The 16392-nt window shown below is 45.7% G+C and overlaps 2 protein-coding genes across 2 annotated transcripts; both read left to right on the top strand.

The window, feature by feature from the left end:
- Positions 1–3033: 3033 nt before the first annotated feature.
- Positions 3034–7722, top strand: LOC130526992 (homeobox protein Hox-A3-like). Its single transcript, XM_057035007.1, is given in 4 exon segments — positions 3034–4474; positions 5318–5569; positions 5571–5682; positions 6476–7722. Coding segments are annotated over 3 exon segments (828 nt in total). The 5' UTR covers positions 3034–4474; positions 5318–5413; the 3' UTR covers positions 7036–7722.
- A 161-nt stretch (positions 7723–7883) lies between these two features.
- On the top strand, positions 7884–9729 carry hoxb1b (homeobox B1b). The gene is made up of 2 exons (XM_057034997.1): positions 7884–8712; positions 8976–9729. The coding sequence occupies exons 1-2, from the start codon at positions 8163–8165 to the stop codon at positions 9266–9268; spliced, it is 843 nt and encodes a 280-aa protein (XP_056890977.1). The 5' UTR covers positions 7884–8162; the 3' UTR covers positions 9269–9729.
- The last annotated feature ends 6663 nt before the right edge of the window (positions 9730–16392 follow it).

Consider the following 16392-nt stretch of genomic DNA (forward strand, 5'->3'; position numbering starts at 1 on the left):
TTTAAAGAAATAGTGATTAAAAGAAAATCAGTCGGCACTTTAGGAAAAAAATTTTTTTTTCCTGAGTTGAATCTCAAACGTGGTGACAGAAAATGTAACAGAGCAACAGAAAGAAAGCCCACAATTCATTCTTTAAAAAAGAATTTAAAAAAATAAATAAATCAGAACATATGAAGGAAAATAAAAGAATTTGTTCAGGCTTTATAGAGCCGCCATTAAACGAACTTGAGCGAGCTCTTGGAGTGATTTATCCCCGTGTGTGGAGTCACCGAGCGGCCAAAGGTGAAGTCCCGGACAGCAGTGAGCTGGACGCAGGCTTCAGTGGCTTCACATAAAGAGGAGTCGGGGCTGCGTGGGCCGCGCGCATTGTCTGTCCGCCTCTAATACAGCATAATGACATTATCCTCAGGAAACTAAAGGCGTGATGAGACTTCTGCAATATTTTTAAAGTCTCCCCGAAGTCATTTCAGAGGGGGAAAAAATAAATAAGTTCAAAGCAGTGCCGGGCTATGAGTCCCCGGCATTTTTCCACATATTCATAACTATTAAGTGGCAATTTAAGCAGCGTAATGAGTATTGCATATTGATAGGGGTAATCTGTAGCCGGATCTCATGCATGATTCATGCCGGCGGGGATCATCGCTGGGTCACTAGACGAGCTGCTGCAGCCGCAGATGCGTCAGGAGGAAGCGGGGAGTTCACAGTTTGCACTGTCACGATGGAGAACCACGTCAGAAAGTGTATGCGGAGAAATATGGAGCTCTCCCAATTACGGCTGCGCTTAAATGTAACAGCCAATATGTAGTTGTCACGGTGATTTGTTGAGCTTGATTTGCACGTTGGGTTTTGACAACAAATGTATATGTATGCGTGCAGATGCATTAATGTCCGCGTAACTAAGAAAAAAAACATTCATTCAGCATCGAATTAATCAAACCAACTTTACGTTAGAGACGATTTTAAATCCTCTACGGAGGTAGCGTTGAATCTATCCCGGTTTATTTATCATAATGCTGAAAAATGTGTAACGAATGTCACGGTTCGTGTGTGTGTGTGTGTGGGGGGGGGGGGGGGTGCTCAACATCTGGCCCCATTGGTCTGAGGTGGCCGCTGTGATGGGGGCGATCTGCCAGCAGAGGGCGCCTCAGACCGGCACCGATGATGGATGAGTTTTCTTTCTTGTCCCTTCCTTCCATCTCCGGGGGCGCGCAGGTCACAGCCGAACACGGAGAAACCACAGCCACGCGCTCCTCCCTTATCTGTTTTATGTTTGAGCCACCCCAATAAAACTCTGAGACGGGACGATTGATTAAAATCCAGATTCGGTTTGTGTCTCATTAGTAGCAGCTATCGGTTCCACATGAGAAACATGTCTGCTTGAAAAGGCTCGCGTTTTCCCCTCTCTTTGATATATTATCTCTCAGCCTAAAAGGAGTTATCTGGTGACCTTTTGACCCCTGGAAACAGCTGGAATCGCGCTCACTGTATACTTTGTTGCATGTTGGACCAACAACAGTGTCAAAGTTGTGGGTTTATTTTAATATAATGGCAGCAAAAATCAGTAGAAAATCACTTTAGAAGAGACTGACAAGTTTTTTTTTTTTAAAAGCTACAAGTTTATGTTTTATTTGTGACCAAAGAATAAGCCTTTTTTGTACTGGGGGTGTTAAACAATAATCCAAATAGCTCATTAGCCTGAATAAAGCTGCATAAAGTTGATGGATATACCTGTAAACAGCTTTAACATTACACACTTTTTTAGCAATGTTTGGAGGAAAAACTGTGCACATTTATCACCGAGAACATTTATGTTTGATTTGTTACTGTCTGTCACACTTTCTATTATTTATAACTGTACATTTTGTCCGTGTTGTGAAACCTTTAACAGCCAAATGTGATCAAATCCGACAGCAAATGAACGATGAATATTTATGAAGGACAACCTGACAGTGTGTGAATGAACAAGCTTGTTGTGTTTATGAAACCTAAGGATGCATTAAATATTTAAATAGGCGTTAGCTTCTAATTAGAAAGATACCTTCTACGGTTTTAATATTTGAAGCTGATTAAAAATGAAGGCGGCTGCAGCTCTGATGACCTGTCATCTATATTCACCCTGTAGATCCGAATTTGTGTAAACATGACAGACGCTGCAAATTCGCATCTTGGGGAGGATGTAGGTGATGACCCTTCACCCGGAGGGGGGGCTCCTGCCAAGTGGGGGCCCGCAGCGTGTTGTGAGTGCCCGTCCAGCGTTGCCCTCGGAGTGGTTCCCTCTCATTGTTGGTGAATATGACATGTGTGAAAGTTGCAGGCCGGGGCCCTCAATGCTGGGGCCTTTGTTCTCCTCACCATTCGTCTTCTTTTCACCCCCCACTGCCCCTGTAGTCGAGGAGGAGTTTTACTTCACGCCATGGGAAAAAAAAGAAGCCAGGAGGATCTCAACAAACAGCTCCAGCGGACTCCCAGCAGACCGCCGCCCTGATTGCGAGACGAGAGCCGTGGAAAAACAGTAAGTCCGACTCGTTTTTGCTCCGGAAAAGTGCAGAAAAGTGACCACAACACCCCACCATTATCAGATTTTGCTCTAAATAATCTCAGTTCCTCCAACAAAGCTGATTTAACCACCTATCTGATGTTTGTGGTGTTCACTTCCTCTACGTTTTAATAATATTTCATTTTTCCCCCCTCGAAACGAACACTTGTTTTACATTTTAATAGCTGTTTTGTTCCTTTGTGAGGTTTCTTTTTTTTTTTTAAAGTAAAATTTAGCAATGCATTCGCAGTCTGATGTATTTATTTGCGCTGTTGCTTGCTTATGTTGTGGGAAATGAAGTTACCACTGTTGATTCAACTGTCTCTGAATTAATTCAGAGCCATAAATCCGCCTCCTTGTGGACACGTGGTTCCCGCCGCTAATTGACAAGAGAGGTTGAGGCGTGCTTGCATTTGTCAGCAGGCCTGCACGCTGAATAGAGGGTGTGTGTGTGTGTGTGTGTGTGGTGTGTGTGTGTGTGTGTGTGTGGTGTGTGTGTGTGTGTGTGTGTGTGTGCGTGTGTGTGCTCATTGTTGCAAAAAAAAGGAGTCCCATCTGATAATAATACCGTTGCGGGATCAAATATAAATCCATATTTATTGTATTAATTTCTATCACGTGACCTCTCGAAGGCTGCACCCTCACTGCTGTTTTCCTGTGTGTTCATACAGCCCCTTTTTTACGGCCCACTGTTGGGGATTAGTGAGATTTATGGCGCATTTACACATTAATGTTACCACTTTATTAGGAAAAACTGCCTTTAATAATATTCAGTAATGTGCAGCTCAGTCCGCGTAAGCCGCCCTGACACTAAAGGTCATTTCACATTTGCGGAGCTTTGAGCCTGGCGGAGCACAGTTGTCATTATTATGCTGTCTAACAAGTGAACGTACACTTTAAATTAAAACGGCTGGATCCTTTGTCAGAGACGTAATGGCTCCTTCTTTGAGCCATCCTCCTCCTCAGTAAGACAAACTCTTTACCTGATGACTTAATTAGCTCGTTCTTCATCCCCCCAAAAAACCCAACAACGAACGTGGCGCAACGATCGGGTCACCCCGCATTCAAATTCGGGCACCACGCACGGCTCACGGATCAAAAGCGGCTCATTAGCATTAATTAACGCCGCCAGTTAAATATTACCTTTTAGAACCGATCAAAGCGATCGGCTAGGACGAGATCAAAGCATCGCTTATCGATCAGCTACAGCTGATCAGACTGATTGGTGATGAGTCTGAACTTATATATGTATATATATCTATAGGTAAAGGCTGCTGCTGAGCACCCTTCGACTCTAGGTCCCCCGTTTAAATGAAAAATAGATTTCATTACAGAAACCACGTCACCTCCCCGGTTTGTTAAAGGAAAAAAGTGATGGCTTCCTGCGCGTCAGTGATTTATGGCGCCTCCTCAATGGGATGTTTTCATCTATTATAAAGGAGCTGCTCGTGCTCTTTAACCGTTTGTGTTCCCATTACTGAACCCAAAGGTGTTCAAATATAAAAACCAGTCGCGGCTCCCCACACATGGCGTGAAAACACTTCAAATAATTATTTCTGCCTTGTACAAACCCCTCCGCGGCCACATTATTAACCTAATTGTCAGGTTTGCCTTAAAAAATAAGACACGTCTGATCTTTATCTCAGGGTTATTAACATATGAGCATTTGCATGATCAGCAGAAAGGGCTCCCGTCTCCCTCACACACACACACACATACACACACACACACACACACACATACATTGTGTGCAGAAATTCTATAGGGCGGCGTAAAGCCGGAGACGCGCTGTCCACTTTGCTGCACCGTCGCCGCCGGGAAGGCGCGATTTTCCTATTCCAGGATTATTTCATCCCGGGAGATTATCCCAGGAAGAAGTGGGAAAGGAGCGGGGACGCGGGCGCGTTGGCTCCGGTGCGGGACGCGGGCAGGCTGAAGGTAAGGCGGCCGCGCACTGGTTTATGTGTCTTTATGATTTACGAGGCGGACTCCAGCCGCGGTTCATGCAGAGTTCATAAAGCTGCATGCCTCCAGACGTTTTCTCTCCCTCTCCTTTAACTCTGCCTTCATAATTCGCCTCTGTTTAACGTCAGAGGAATTAAAGTTAGAGATTCTGAGTGGGGAAATTGATTCTTTTTCTTCTCCCCCCCCCCCTCCTCTTTTGTTGAAGCGCCATAAAACAGCTGCCGCGCTCACTGGACTCCTTTATTTTTTGGTCTTTTATTATTTATTTTTGATTGATGACTTTTTCACGAGCTCGTGATACAACATTTAATTTTTCCTGCTTGGAAATATTAGCGACAGGACGATCTATTAACCCAACAATGGCTGATATTTATTAAGACACGGGCCTAATGCAATTTAATGTGTTTACTTTTATATTTAGATTAAATGTATTTCTTTTGCGGGGGCCTACACGTCGGCGTGTAGAGTAATTAGAGCTGTGTACATTTATTTTAGCTGCCATTATCCAATTTATCTGAGCAAAAAAGGAACATCCATCATTTCTTTAGCTGGTAGTGAAATTATAAATAAACCATCTGGTTTACAGTAACATCTGGGGTGTGAATTTGAAAATATATTTTAATTTTGGGGTAATTTTGCGGGTTTATTTTCTCCCTCTTACCCTAAACCCAGACTCTGGCATTTCCCCTAGCTTCTGCAGACAGGAGAGGGTTGCTATTCATGTCAGCTCACTATTGAGTTGATAAGATGGATCATGCGGTCTCCTCCCTGATTCTGTCTCAATTTCTCTTTTTTTTTTTGCCTGGATCCTCTCAGGCCAGAAGCTCGAGGCTCTCTGGAAACCTGCCATGTGACATTTGGCTGCCAGTGCTCCGCCAGAAGGTCAAACAGGGGGGGCCCGGTGCACATTTCATGGAAATGCAGAAAAACGGCAGCGCACACGACCTCCAGCCGCAGCAGCAGCACTTCTTCAGCCAGCCTTCGGCTGATGTCACCGGCTTTAGCTGCTGCACCCGTCAGGCGGCCGCGCACGCACATTTGGCGCAGGCGTGCACGCCGGAGCGCGCACACTCCCCGGAGGTCAAAGCAGCAGAACAGCAAAGCTCCTGCGAACAGGAAGATTTTCCCCTGGATGAAGGAGTCCAGACACTCAGATGAGAAAAGCAGCAGCAGAATCGCAGGTCTGTGTGACGTGAAGAGCAAAAGGCCCTTTTTTATTTTCTGCCCCCCCCCCCCGCCCCAAAAAAGGAGACTTCACCTTGTATTTTATTCTGAAAGACGACAAGTTATCTTCAGGCTGTTTGGCGACCACTGTGTTGAAGGCCCATGATCTTCTATAGAAAAATAAACAGTAAACCATCTTTGACAGCATTAAACCGATAGAAATCAACCAGACAAGTTACATTTCTTTAGGCAAACGTAAGTTAATTATGAATAAAAGTATTTGTTTAACCTAAAATCTGCTGATGATCAATTAATTAATGCTCATAATCCCACAATGGCGCAATAAAATGTTTAATATTGTCTATTTTGTTGACAGGGGTAAAAAAAAAAACGTCACAATAGTTTGAACAATTCAGTTTCCTCGTGAAATTGTGTTCAAAAACTTTAAACAGTTATTTTATAGTCACTGTATGTAGTTAAACCCTTTTGTCTTGAAAAGGCGTATGAAGTTAATTATTGACACATCTTGTGTCGCTTTCAGAAATTCTGGCTAATTACGCTGAGCAATTACCTTTCCGAGGGTGATTTAAAGAGATAAAGCTTTATTTTATTGGCTTTTCCGCGAAAAAACTGCAGAAACGCAAATTTGGTAGAGTCATTTTTATTCCCAGTACCCAGACTGGGTCTGTTGCCGTGCACATTAATGAGCTCCATAAATAAATAAATAAATAAAAACAGGCGAAGGATTAAAAACAACAGAATAAGTCGCCATATTCTGACCAACAGTTTTATTGTCTAACTATCTCCCAGAATGCACCGAGAAAACTTCGGCCGTAGCGACAGCCTCCAAAAGGACGCGCACGGCGTACACCAGTGCGCAACTGGTGGAGCTGGAGAAGGAGTTCCACTTCAGCCGCTACCTGTGCAGGCCGCGGCGGGTGGAGATGGCCAGCCTGCTCAACCTCCAAGAGAGGCAGATCAAGATCTGGTTCCAGAACCGGAGAATGAAGCAGAAGAAGGACGAGCGAGTGCACGGCCTCGCCACGGCCAGAACCACCTCCTCCTCCTCCTCACCTCCGACCTCCCCCTCCGCCCCAGGCAGCCCCACTCTGTCGAGCCTGGGTTATGTCCAACTGGGCGGGGATTACCAGCCGGCCTCCCCTCCGCTCAGGTCCCAGCAACCGCAGACCCGGGCGGCGTTTACGGCAGAATGTTCCAAATATCCCAGTTTCGCGCATGACCAGCAGCTAAATGCGCAGTACGACACGCACGGCAGCTCACACGCCCCGGACCCGAACCTGGAGCTTTATTTCCCTCAGTTCGCCACTCAGGACAGAATTATGCAGGCTCCGAAACTGACGCATCTGTAGCTCGCGAACCTCACATTCGTAGAAAACTCCCTTGAACAATTCAATCCAAAATAACCGTCTCAACTATTATTTATTGGTATTTATTGGTATATTAATTGTACATTCGTTGCTCTGTTGTGTTCAAAATGTTGGCATTAACCACGCCAATGTTTCTTCAGCTGAGGGAAAAAATGTGCAGAATTCCCCAGACTAAATCGTCTTCCTAAAGGGGGGAATGGTCTATTCCATCCAGCAGTTGTTACGTTTAATTAGGCTCGCACTTCAGTCGCGCAATAACATAACACTGGCACTAAAATAGAGGCCAGGGCGAACCCGATGTCTGGAGACAACGAGATACGCGAGAATCACTTAAATTCGACGCAGAATGACACTAAAAATAAACTACGTGCTTCTAAAATGCCCTTTTTTTGTTCCTTTACGCGCAAAGTGGGCCACCCAGGCTGTCAATCTTTAAACAGAGAGCGTGATGGATCACCGAATTCATCGCGATGTGCAGAACTGGCGTTGTGGAAAGTGTCTCAGCACAGGGCCCAGAATTCCCAGCACGTCTATACCGAATATTCCGAGTAAAACCAACATCACGTTTGCCACGATTATTTAAAATTAACAGATTTGCTGGTGGCTTGAAAATCTTTCGCTTTATTCCGAATAAAAAGCCGATTGAATGGTATCATCGGACGTGTCCAGAACAACCATGACGCGTAATGTGAAATCTCCCTGTCGTTATTCACACAGCTAATTTCCCCGCGGTGTTGTCGGGATTAGTGCGCCAGTGTTTGGCGTCGCCGTCCTAAAAGTGTCTACAATCTGTCATTTTGAGTCAACCTGGCTCGAAAATGCGCGCGCGCGTTTGTGTTCTTATCAGATGGATGAGCGAGTTTGATTGAAGCATTTGTCATGTAAATGTGAGGCGTTTGATGGACGAGCCTGCAGACCTGACACAGCGCTGTGGGGGCTTCGCCATTGGCGTGCAGCGGGTCACATGGTGTGTCACGGAGGTGATATGAGGGCTGGTAGGCACTTTTACAGCTTTGACATACAGCCTGGAAGGTTAGGGCCAGGGGTGCACCGATTAATGACCGCTCAGTCTTGATCAGTCCTGAACAAACAATAGGCCCCGGTCCAGGATGAGCTCCTACTTAGATTATCCCGTGTGCAACCGGGGGACAAACATTTTCAGTGCCAAGCCCGGATACCACAACTTGAACCATGGATATTTGTCGTCCAACTCGTGCGCAACAAGTGATAGTTACGCACCGGACGGGCGCTTGGCTGCTCCCACGTCTGCGCCACACCAGAGCCCGGGCCTCCCCCTGCACCACCAGACACACCTGGATCTGCCGTTCGCAGCACCGGGGAACTCCGTGTACGGCTCTCATCTGGACTACGGACATCATCAGTACGGCCTCGCCCCCGAACAGGACCGCAGCTACGTGCACCCACAGGTTTCACCGCTGGGAACCAACATGGCTCCCTACACGGGGGACAGCTGCGGGCCCGCTGCTGCGAACGGCAGCCAGTACCTGCATTTCGGCAACGGGGAGCAGAGGTTGCAAGAGTATCCAGACAACGTTTACGCGCGGCTGCCTCCCCAGAGTAAAAAAGAGTCGGAGCATGTGGAGGAAACTTGTAAGACATTCGACTGGATGAAAGTCAAGAGGAATCCACCCAAAACAGGTTCGTTCAAGCTTAAACAGACACGATCACAGTCGTTAATTCGATTTAGAGGATCCGCCAGGGCCGCGCAGGTAATATCCCCTCACGGTGCGCTAAACCTAATCAGCTGATATCATAAAGCTAAAGTCTTTTAAATTGTTCTGAATTAATGACTAAAACCATTAAGACGACTAATGGTTTGCATTTTTCCCCCCACTCATCCTCTCATTAGCAAACTTCAGTTCTGTGACATTTCCCCCTCCATCATCCATTTCTCTCCTCAGGCGGCGCGTCGGAGTTCGGGGTTCCCGGCCAGCACAACGTGATCCGGACCAACTTCACCACCAAACAGCTGACCGAGCTGGAGAAGGAGTTCCACTTCAACAAGTACCTGACGCGGGCGCGGAGGGTGGAGGTGGCCGCCAGCCTGGAGCTGAACGAGACGCAGGTGAAGATCTGGTTCCAGAACCGCAGAATGAAGCAGAAGAAACGGGAGAAGCTGGGCGGCGTTTTGGTCCACAGAGAGAAGGCGTCCGGCCCGGAGAGCTCTCCAAAGGCGAAGGAGAGTGAACCGTGACTTAAAAAAAAGAAAAAGAAAAGTGAGGGCCTGAACTGTGCTGTGTCTTCCCCTCACATTCCAAGCAAAAAAGAAACTTTAAAAATTGCATGTGGACTATGGTGACGTTTATACAGGGTATGTCTGCTTGGAAAGCAAAAAAAACCAACAAAAAAAACAGCTTTCTTCTGTTCTTGTACCTGGAATTTTCCATAAACCAACAGTTTAGTGTTGGAGCACTGAAGTACTCAGTGTTATTGTTTGCACTATTTATTAACAGGGTTTTTTCGTTTGTTTTGTTTGTTTATCAAAAACTACTGAGATGATTTAGCTTAATAAAGACTATAAACCGAGACAATTTTTTTTATAAATGTAAAAAGAAACAAATGTTTAACCTGTAACAATGCTGGATTGTTGTTACAGATTTTCCTCACCAGTTTTCTACATTTTAAAGTGTCTCCATATAATAAACTGTTCCAAATAAGAGAAATCCTTGATGTCCGTTAATAGTTTCAACAAAAACCCCCTTGCATAATGCAACAAGAAGAATCTTTCACAAGACATGGGGAGGTTCCACGTGACCTTTTCACCCCCAGAATACCTCCAGGGGCTCTAAACATGACAACAAACTCACAGGGACCCCTGATTTGTTACTGAAATTCTTCTCGAAAACATCTCACGGTGGTTGCAGGAGCATTTTATATATCACACAATTAAAAAAACGAATGAAATAAATTTAGAAAATGAAGCAGAAGAAGCTTTCGCTGCTCTTATTGGCCTCATCAGGAGCTAAAGGCTCGCTGGGCTGCCCACCTGGTTTCATGCGATGGTGAAGAGACGAGTCCCAATATTTGCATAGGCCGTTAGGTTTGCACACAGTTTCTGCCCCAGCAGCACCGGCCTGTCGGTGCCCTTTTTCCTAAAGCTGAGGTTCACGCAGAGTTCAGGCACAAATGAATGCAGAGTCAATCTGTCAAGACACCATGTGGCTCGGAGAAGTCAACAGTAGGCCTCCCATTCTCTCCCCCTCGCTCTCTCTCTCTCTCTCTCTTTTTGCAGGTATTGCTTTAATATTCATAGAAAATAGATTATATGTCATTTCAGTCTTCTGCAAACTTTATAAGTTCATGTTCTCTGGAAAAGATGTTTTAAGGAAATGGAAACCTGCAGTCATTTGTAATATATCTGCATGAGTATGCAGTTCTCTTACAACTATATTAAAAATTAATACAGTTCCACTAATAGAAGTTACAGTTGAAATACCACACGGCCCATTACTGTAAATTAGAAAATGGCTGACAGGTTTGTTGTCACGTATTTCCATAAGCTTCCTCTTGAGATGAGTCACAAGGCCAAGGACCGGGGGGGTGGGGGTGTGACACCCAATACTGTGACCGGTGACGGATTTAACAACAGAAAATCTGAGAGATGGTGCAGAAAACAAGTGTGGGACTTCATTCCAGAGGTGCGATCGCCACCGTCTCTGTTGGTAATACCTCACCGCTCCCAGTGGGCTCTCCATCCGGAGGTGTCAGAGCGCCGCCGAGACAGATGTTCAGCCGGGGGAGGAGGAAGGTGAGGAGGAGGATTCTCACCTTTGCAGCAGCAGAGACCCTTAATTAACACGCAGATCCTATCTGGCCACAAACACAAACGCAAAAATCCCAACAAAAGTGAGCGGCGCGGACACCTGACCGCACCAGGATGAGCGCTGACGACAGATCCCAGATATCTGCTCTCTCAGATATCTCCGGGCCGGCCCGCCCTCCTCTCCGCACTCTGTTTGAGGTCAGCCCGGTGCTGTTTGTACCCCATGCTGCTTGCAGTTGTTGCAGGCTCTTTTACAAGTCTAATGCCAGGCTCACTTCCTCGCTTTTCGACCAGTTCCTCTGTCGCATGTCACACTGCAGGGCCCCGGGGTTCAAAGGGAATCCAGATACAGTATTCATGGGATAACGGGGGGTTGGTCATCCCCGAGACACCACAGAGTTATTTTTTTATTGGCTGTTAGGTGATGTGTCACAATCTTACATGTTGGTTTTTTTTTTGGTTTAGGATGCAAAAGCTGGTTTCATCTTGTCAACCTAATGTTTTTTTTGTTTTTTTTTAAAGAAAATCAGAATCACCATCCAATTAATTGTCATTAGTGGTTTAATGAAATGATGAATTTTAAAGAGACAGTCCAGCTAAAAATGAAGACTGACACATTATCCACACCAGCGTTCTATTGTGAGCAGCTATTGTCAACGATTGGGGCTTTGTAAGAAAAATATTTAAGGTAGAAAATACTAAAAAAAAGGGAGAAATCCATTATTACTGACTGATTTTATTATCAAGCTAATGATGCCAAATTGGTCATTATTTGTTTAAAGAATGTACTTTTTTTTAAAAAAATTTTTTTACACTTGATCCTTCTTGATGCATCCTTAAACATTAACAAACACCCTCTCTTCTCCAAACGGCCCAGATGTGTTCAACTATATTCTTTCTTTTTATTCTGGAGAAAATTCCCGGCCAGTTATGAAAATACTCCCTCCTCATCCTTTGTTGTGGCGCTGAGGTTCTATTTAGCCCAGCCTGTGATAGTCTTGACAACCATCCCCCATCTGAGTCAGGCTTGACTGGATCTGGAAGCGCCGGCCGACCCGAAGCCCCGGCCTCCTGGGTCCCCCCTGCGCCTGCATCCTTTCCCCACTTCATCAGCCTGGTAACAGAGAGAGACAAGTGACTTGGCCAGGGTTAACATCTTAATACACCCTGGGATTGCCTCCAGGATCCAAATGGCTACCCCTAATAGTTTTCCTTCTGCGTTTGCCTGTCAGAGCGCCATGACTATATGCCATAAGAAAAACAAGACTAGCAGAGAGCCGGAGTAACGAAGCAGGACAATGAAATAATGAGGGGTGGCGAGGAAGAATGGAGAGCCCACCAAGGCTTTGCTGCAAAGTTACAGAGTCGCTGCCGGGCTACTGCCCCCCCCACCTCAACTGGATACTTTGCATGGCGAGCCGGTACACTTGAAATTACACTGCCTTCTTCCTCGCAGCCAGAAGGGAGGAGGGGGCAGAACTCAATCAGTGTCACGTCACATGGTTCAAAGCGGCCAATTCGACGCTGCCAGGCGGTTGAGAAATGCAAGGCGACAGTTCATTTTACCAGTGACAGTGTGTCGGTCTCGCTTGCTGGTTCTCCAGTCAATTCCCAGCCAGCAGTGAAGGTTGAGCATTGCCGGAGACAGACAGCGGCTCCCCCTCCCCGTCCTCGTCACCGATACTCCCATCGACCCCTCTCTGCTTTGTATTCCAATTAACTGGACGGAGGCAGAGGCGGCGGCGGTGGCGGCGGCGGCGTGTGGGATCAGGAGCAGTCCGACACCTTCTCCTGGCATCCCTCCAGTCTCCGTCCCACCTCCCTCAGCAGCCCTTTTCTGCTGCCTTTCCCCCCTCCCATCCGCGCTATTTCCTCGGCCTTCGGCTAGTGCCTGACAAGGGCCAGTTGTTTCACGGGGATAATTCACATTCTTCTTTAACAACCGCCTCTGGGGATCGCGTCTGGGTAATGAAAAATAGGTCCATCTCATGCACTCATACATCACATGTAATAGAGGCGTGCCATCGCTCAGGCGCGTCAACGCCCGGCGAGCTGTAACTGTGATTGTTAACAGACACCTCAAATAATGCAGAATTAATATTTTGAAATGGCTCATATATCCTGGCGTAATACAATTGGGATGATTTGATATTCGACGCGCGCGAGGCTAGCATTGATTGGAGTGCAGGCAGAGCTAACTCCCTGTGTGGGTCAATATGCAGCTGAGGGAAGGCTGGAGATTTAGCGCCACACATTTGCTCTTCTGTCTTTTGTGTCCTCAATCTATCATCACTTTTTGCCTCGGTGCCACCGAAGGCCCCCCTTCGCTCCCATATGTTTGAGTAATGGGTGGGCAGGGAATACAATGATTCTAAGGAAATCCGAAAGGTAAACTACCCCCCTTTTTTTTTTTATCTCCCCGAGCAACACAAACAGACCCTTAAGAACCAGGCCAAACACCTTTCTATTGTAGCGGGTAGTTAAATGTGCTGCGACTTGTTTGGATCAAGGTGACATTTGAGTGCCGACTTGATGCATCTGCTGTTGCTCAGGGTGACGCACCTCCAGAATGCGCCGATTCATCCAAACGCATTCGCCTCCTGAAATATTTAAACTTTTCAAGGTCCCAATTCCTGCGTCTGCACAGCCTGAAAGACCGGCGTAGGTGTTTCGCTATTCGTCCAACGCAGCCGCGGAAGAGTTTCTTGAGAATGCCGTGTGGTGTGTGGCTGCAAGACAGGATACACTCGCATACACACATGCCCCAAGGACCCTCCCGACTCTCTCCGGGCTCTATCAGATCAGACAGACCCGCTGTCCCTCCCCACACTGCAATGCAAATGAAAAGGAATGCGCTGATAAAAGGCCAGATCCTAAAGATGAGAGGGCAGGAGGAGGACAGGGGCAGCAAATGCTAAAGGGGGAGAGCCTCTTGGGGAGATGAGAGGCGGCGGAGGAGTCAGTGTTGGTAGTTGTGGGAGATCATAGCCTTGCTCCCCCTCAGCAACGTTTGATACAGGGCTTTTGTCGCTCTTTCAGCGGCGCATTGTTGGGTGGTGTAATCCCCGTCGGATTACAAAGGGCTTCCCTTTTCATATGGGGCTGACCCAGCAGGCAGGTGGCTGGGGCTCTGTGGAGCTGTCAAGGGGAGGGAACCTCTTTTCCAGGGGAGGGGACCCCCAGTTCCTCTTACCTTCACAGGGGCTTTTTGCTGGGAGGCCAGTCAGGCACAGGTCAAGATGGGGACAATTTTGACATGGGATTCAACTCAACATGACCCCGGGGCTTCCTGTAGAGAGGTGGGAGGCAAGGACACCGTCGTGCAATAACGCTGCTGGGAAATATTACTACGATATTGACTCCATCATATCTACACGCGGAATGCAAAAAAAAGCCCACTCTGATCGATCTCAAAATACGTTTTCCGTTTATAATTAAACTATTGATTGGGCGCCACAAGCTTTAATTTTATTACCAATCAGGTATTATTTTCAAATAAGCGTTGAGAAGAGTTTCTGTTAAGATGCTTATTCATTTAGGCGCAATAGGAAATGGTTGCTGTGTATGCATCCGTGTGATATGAAATAATCATCCCGAACAGCCTGAACACACATTGCATATTTTAAAAGCAAATCAAATATAACATTAGCACGGAATAGCCTTAATTTATATCCAGTGTTCTGCCGATGTGAGCAGTGTCTGATTGAGCTCTACTTTGTTGATGGCTTTGCTTGTAGTGTTTCAGTAATATAAGATCAATAAGGCGATAGTCAGGCTCACCACTATTTCTATTTGTGCTGCTGTACCAATACTGCATTCACACTCCGCTGTGTGTGTAAGAGCCCGGGCCCCGCCGTCCCACTGCTGTTCACCCTCCGCTAGTAATGTAAACCATTCATCCACGCCCTGTCAGATAGTCAGGGACCAATTCCAGATACTCCATTCACCCAGTGTCAGGAATATCATCATTTGTTTTTATGCTTTAAAACCAAATTAAGCAGCGGCTGCTGGAATTTGAGCTACAGATGTGAGAATTTACGCAGCTGAATTTTGACACGATGTGGCGCAATTAGAAAGTGAATTAGCCACCTAAAAATAGATTTTGGAAAATAGTTTACTTTACTTTTTACTTTAACAGCTGTCCTTTACTGTGGGATTGTCTTGTTGAAGCGTCTATCGATGAACATCAGTGAGGATTTTAATTAAAAAAATATTAATTCTGGCTTCAGCAACCAGCACACAACCCCAACATTCATTCAAAATATTAAAAATTATGTGTTAAGGCTGCACCAACGTTGCTAATAAATACTTTACATTCATTTTTTGAATTATTCTTTTTTTTTTTTTTTTTAAATGCCCGCAAAAACCTCAGTCGTTAAAGGATAAAATAAAGGTTATGTAGGGGAAAAAAGGTTATCTAGAAGTCGTTGTGTAAACACGTCATCTAAAGTGCCACAGCTGTGATTTACGATTTTATAGCCTCATTAACCGATTGGGAGGCCTTGAGTCTTTGAACGCAGCACCAGAGGTAAAGAGGTGGCCACATTTACATACAGATATAGCCAGTTTTCTAAGGTCGTTGAAAAGAGGAGTTGAATACAATTACATCAACTTACTGAAAAAAAGAAATAAATAAAACCTATGCGGTAAATAACAGTCGCTGTAGCCGACCTCCGTGAAACGCTTCCCCGCGTAGCATGTTAGCCTAAACTAGCTAGCAGCGCATTAGCTGCGGGACAATTCAGCTGCAATGTAAAACCGTCAGGCTGCCCGAACCGGAGAGAAGTTCGGGGATGCGCAGCACCTGCTTATTGCAAATACGCAGTGACCTTAAATTGGTGCCAGGTTTCTACCTCTGTGCTAACGGTCAATTAGCTGGTTAGCAGCTGCGCGCAGATCCTGCATCACCCCCCGCTGAGTGACTGGCTGCTGCAGTAAGTAGTGAAACATAATTAACGAGGCTGCACTGATATGATCTGGGATAACAAACAGAAAGTGGGGTGATCTATGACCTTTGTTCGTCTAAAAATCACCCTAAGTGTAAAGATAAGATTGTGCTTACATTACACGCCGATAGCTATAAATTAGCCACATTGGCTAAACCAGCGTTGGAGCTAAACAGTTTAAAGTCTTATTACTTAGACGTTGCTTTAACCAGTATGGAATGAATCACATTAATTGGATATGGCTGTGCTAATAAAATAAGAAATACATTAATTCGTTCGTAAACACGCTTGATATTAATTTCTCTACACAGCTGGGGCATAAGGCTCAAGACAGGGATCAGTGTCTTATTCTTGCTGTTTTATATGGTAAAATTAATGGGGGGGTAATCAATACTAATATCCAAGGGGATTCACTTTATTTAAAAAAAAAAGAAGAAGAAAGTCCTTTTAAAGTTTTATTCCCTAAAATGCCACTAGGGGATTCACTTTTTTTTTTAAAAAAAGAAGAAGAAAGTCCTTTTAAAGTTTTATTCCCTAAAATGCCACTAATGGAAGCAGTAGACCTGCTTGCTAATGTCAGTGTTACTGGCCTGTTGCTCTTTTGGGGGG

Source organism: Takifugu flavidus, chromosome 1 (assembly GCF_003711565.1).
Source record: "Takifugu flavidus isolate HTHZ2018 chromosome 1, ASM371156v2, whole genome shotgun sequence".
Lineage (NCBI taxonomy): Eukaryota > Metazoa > Chordata > Actinopteri > Tetraodontiformes > Tetraodontidae > Takifugu > Takifugu flavidus.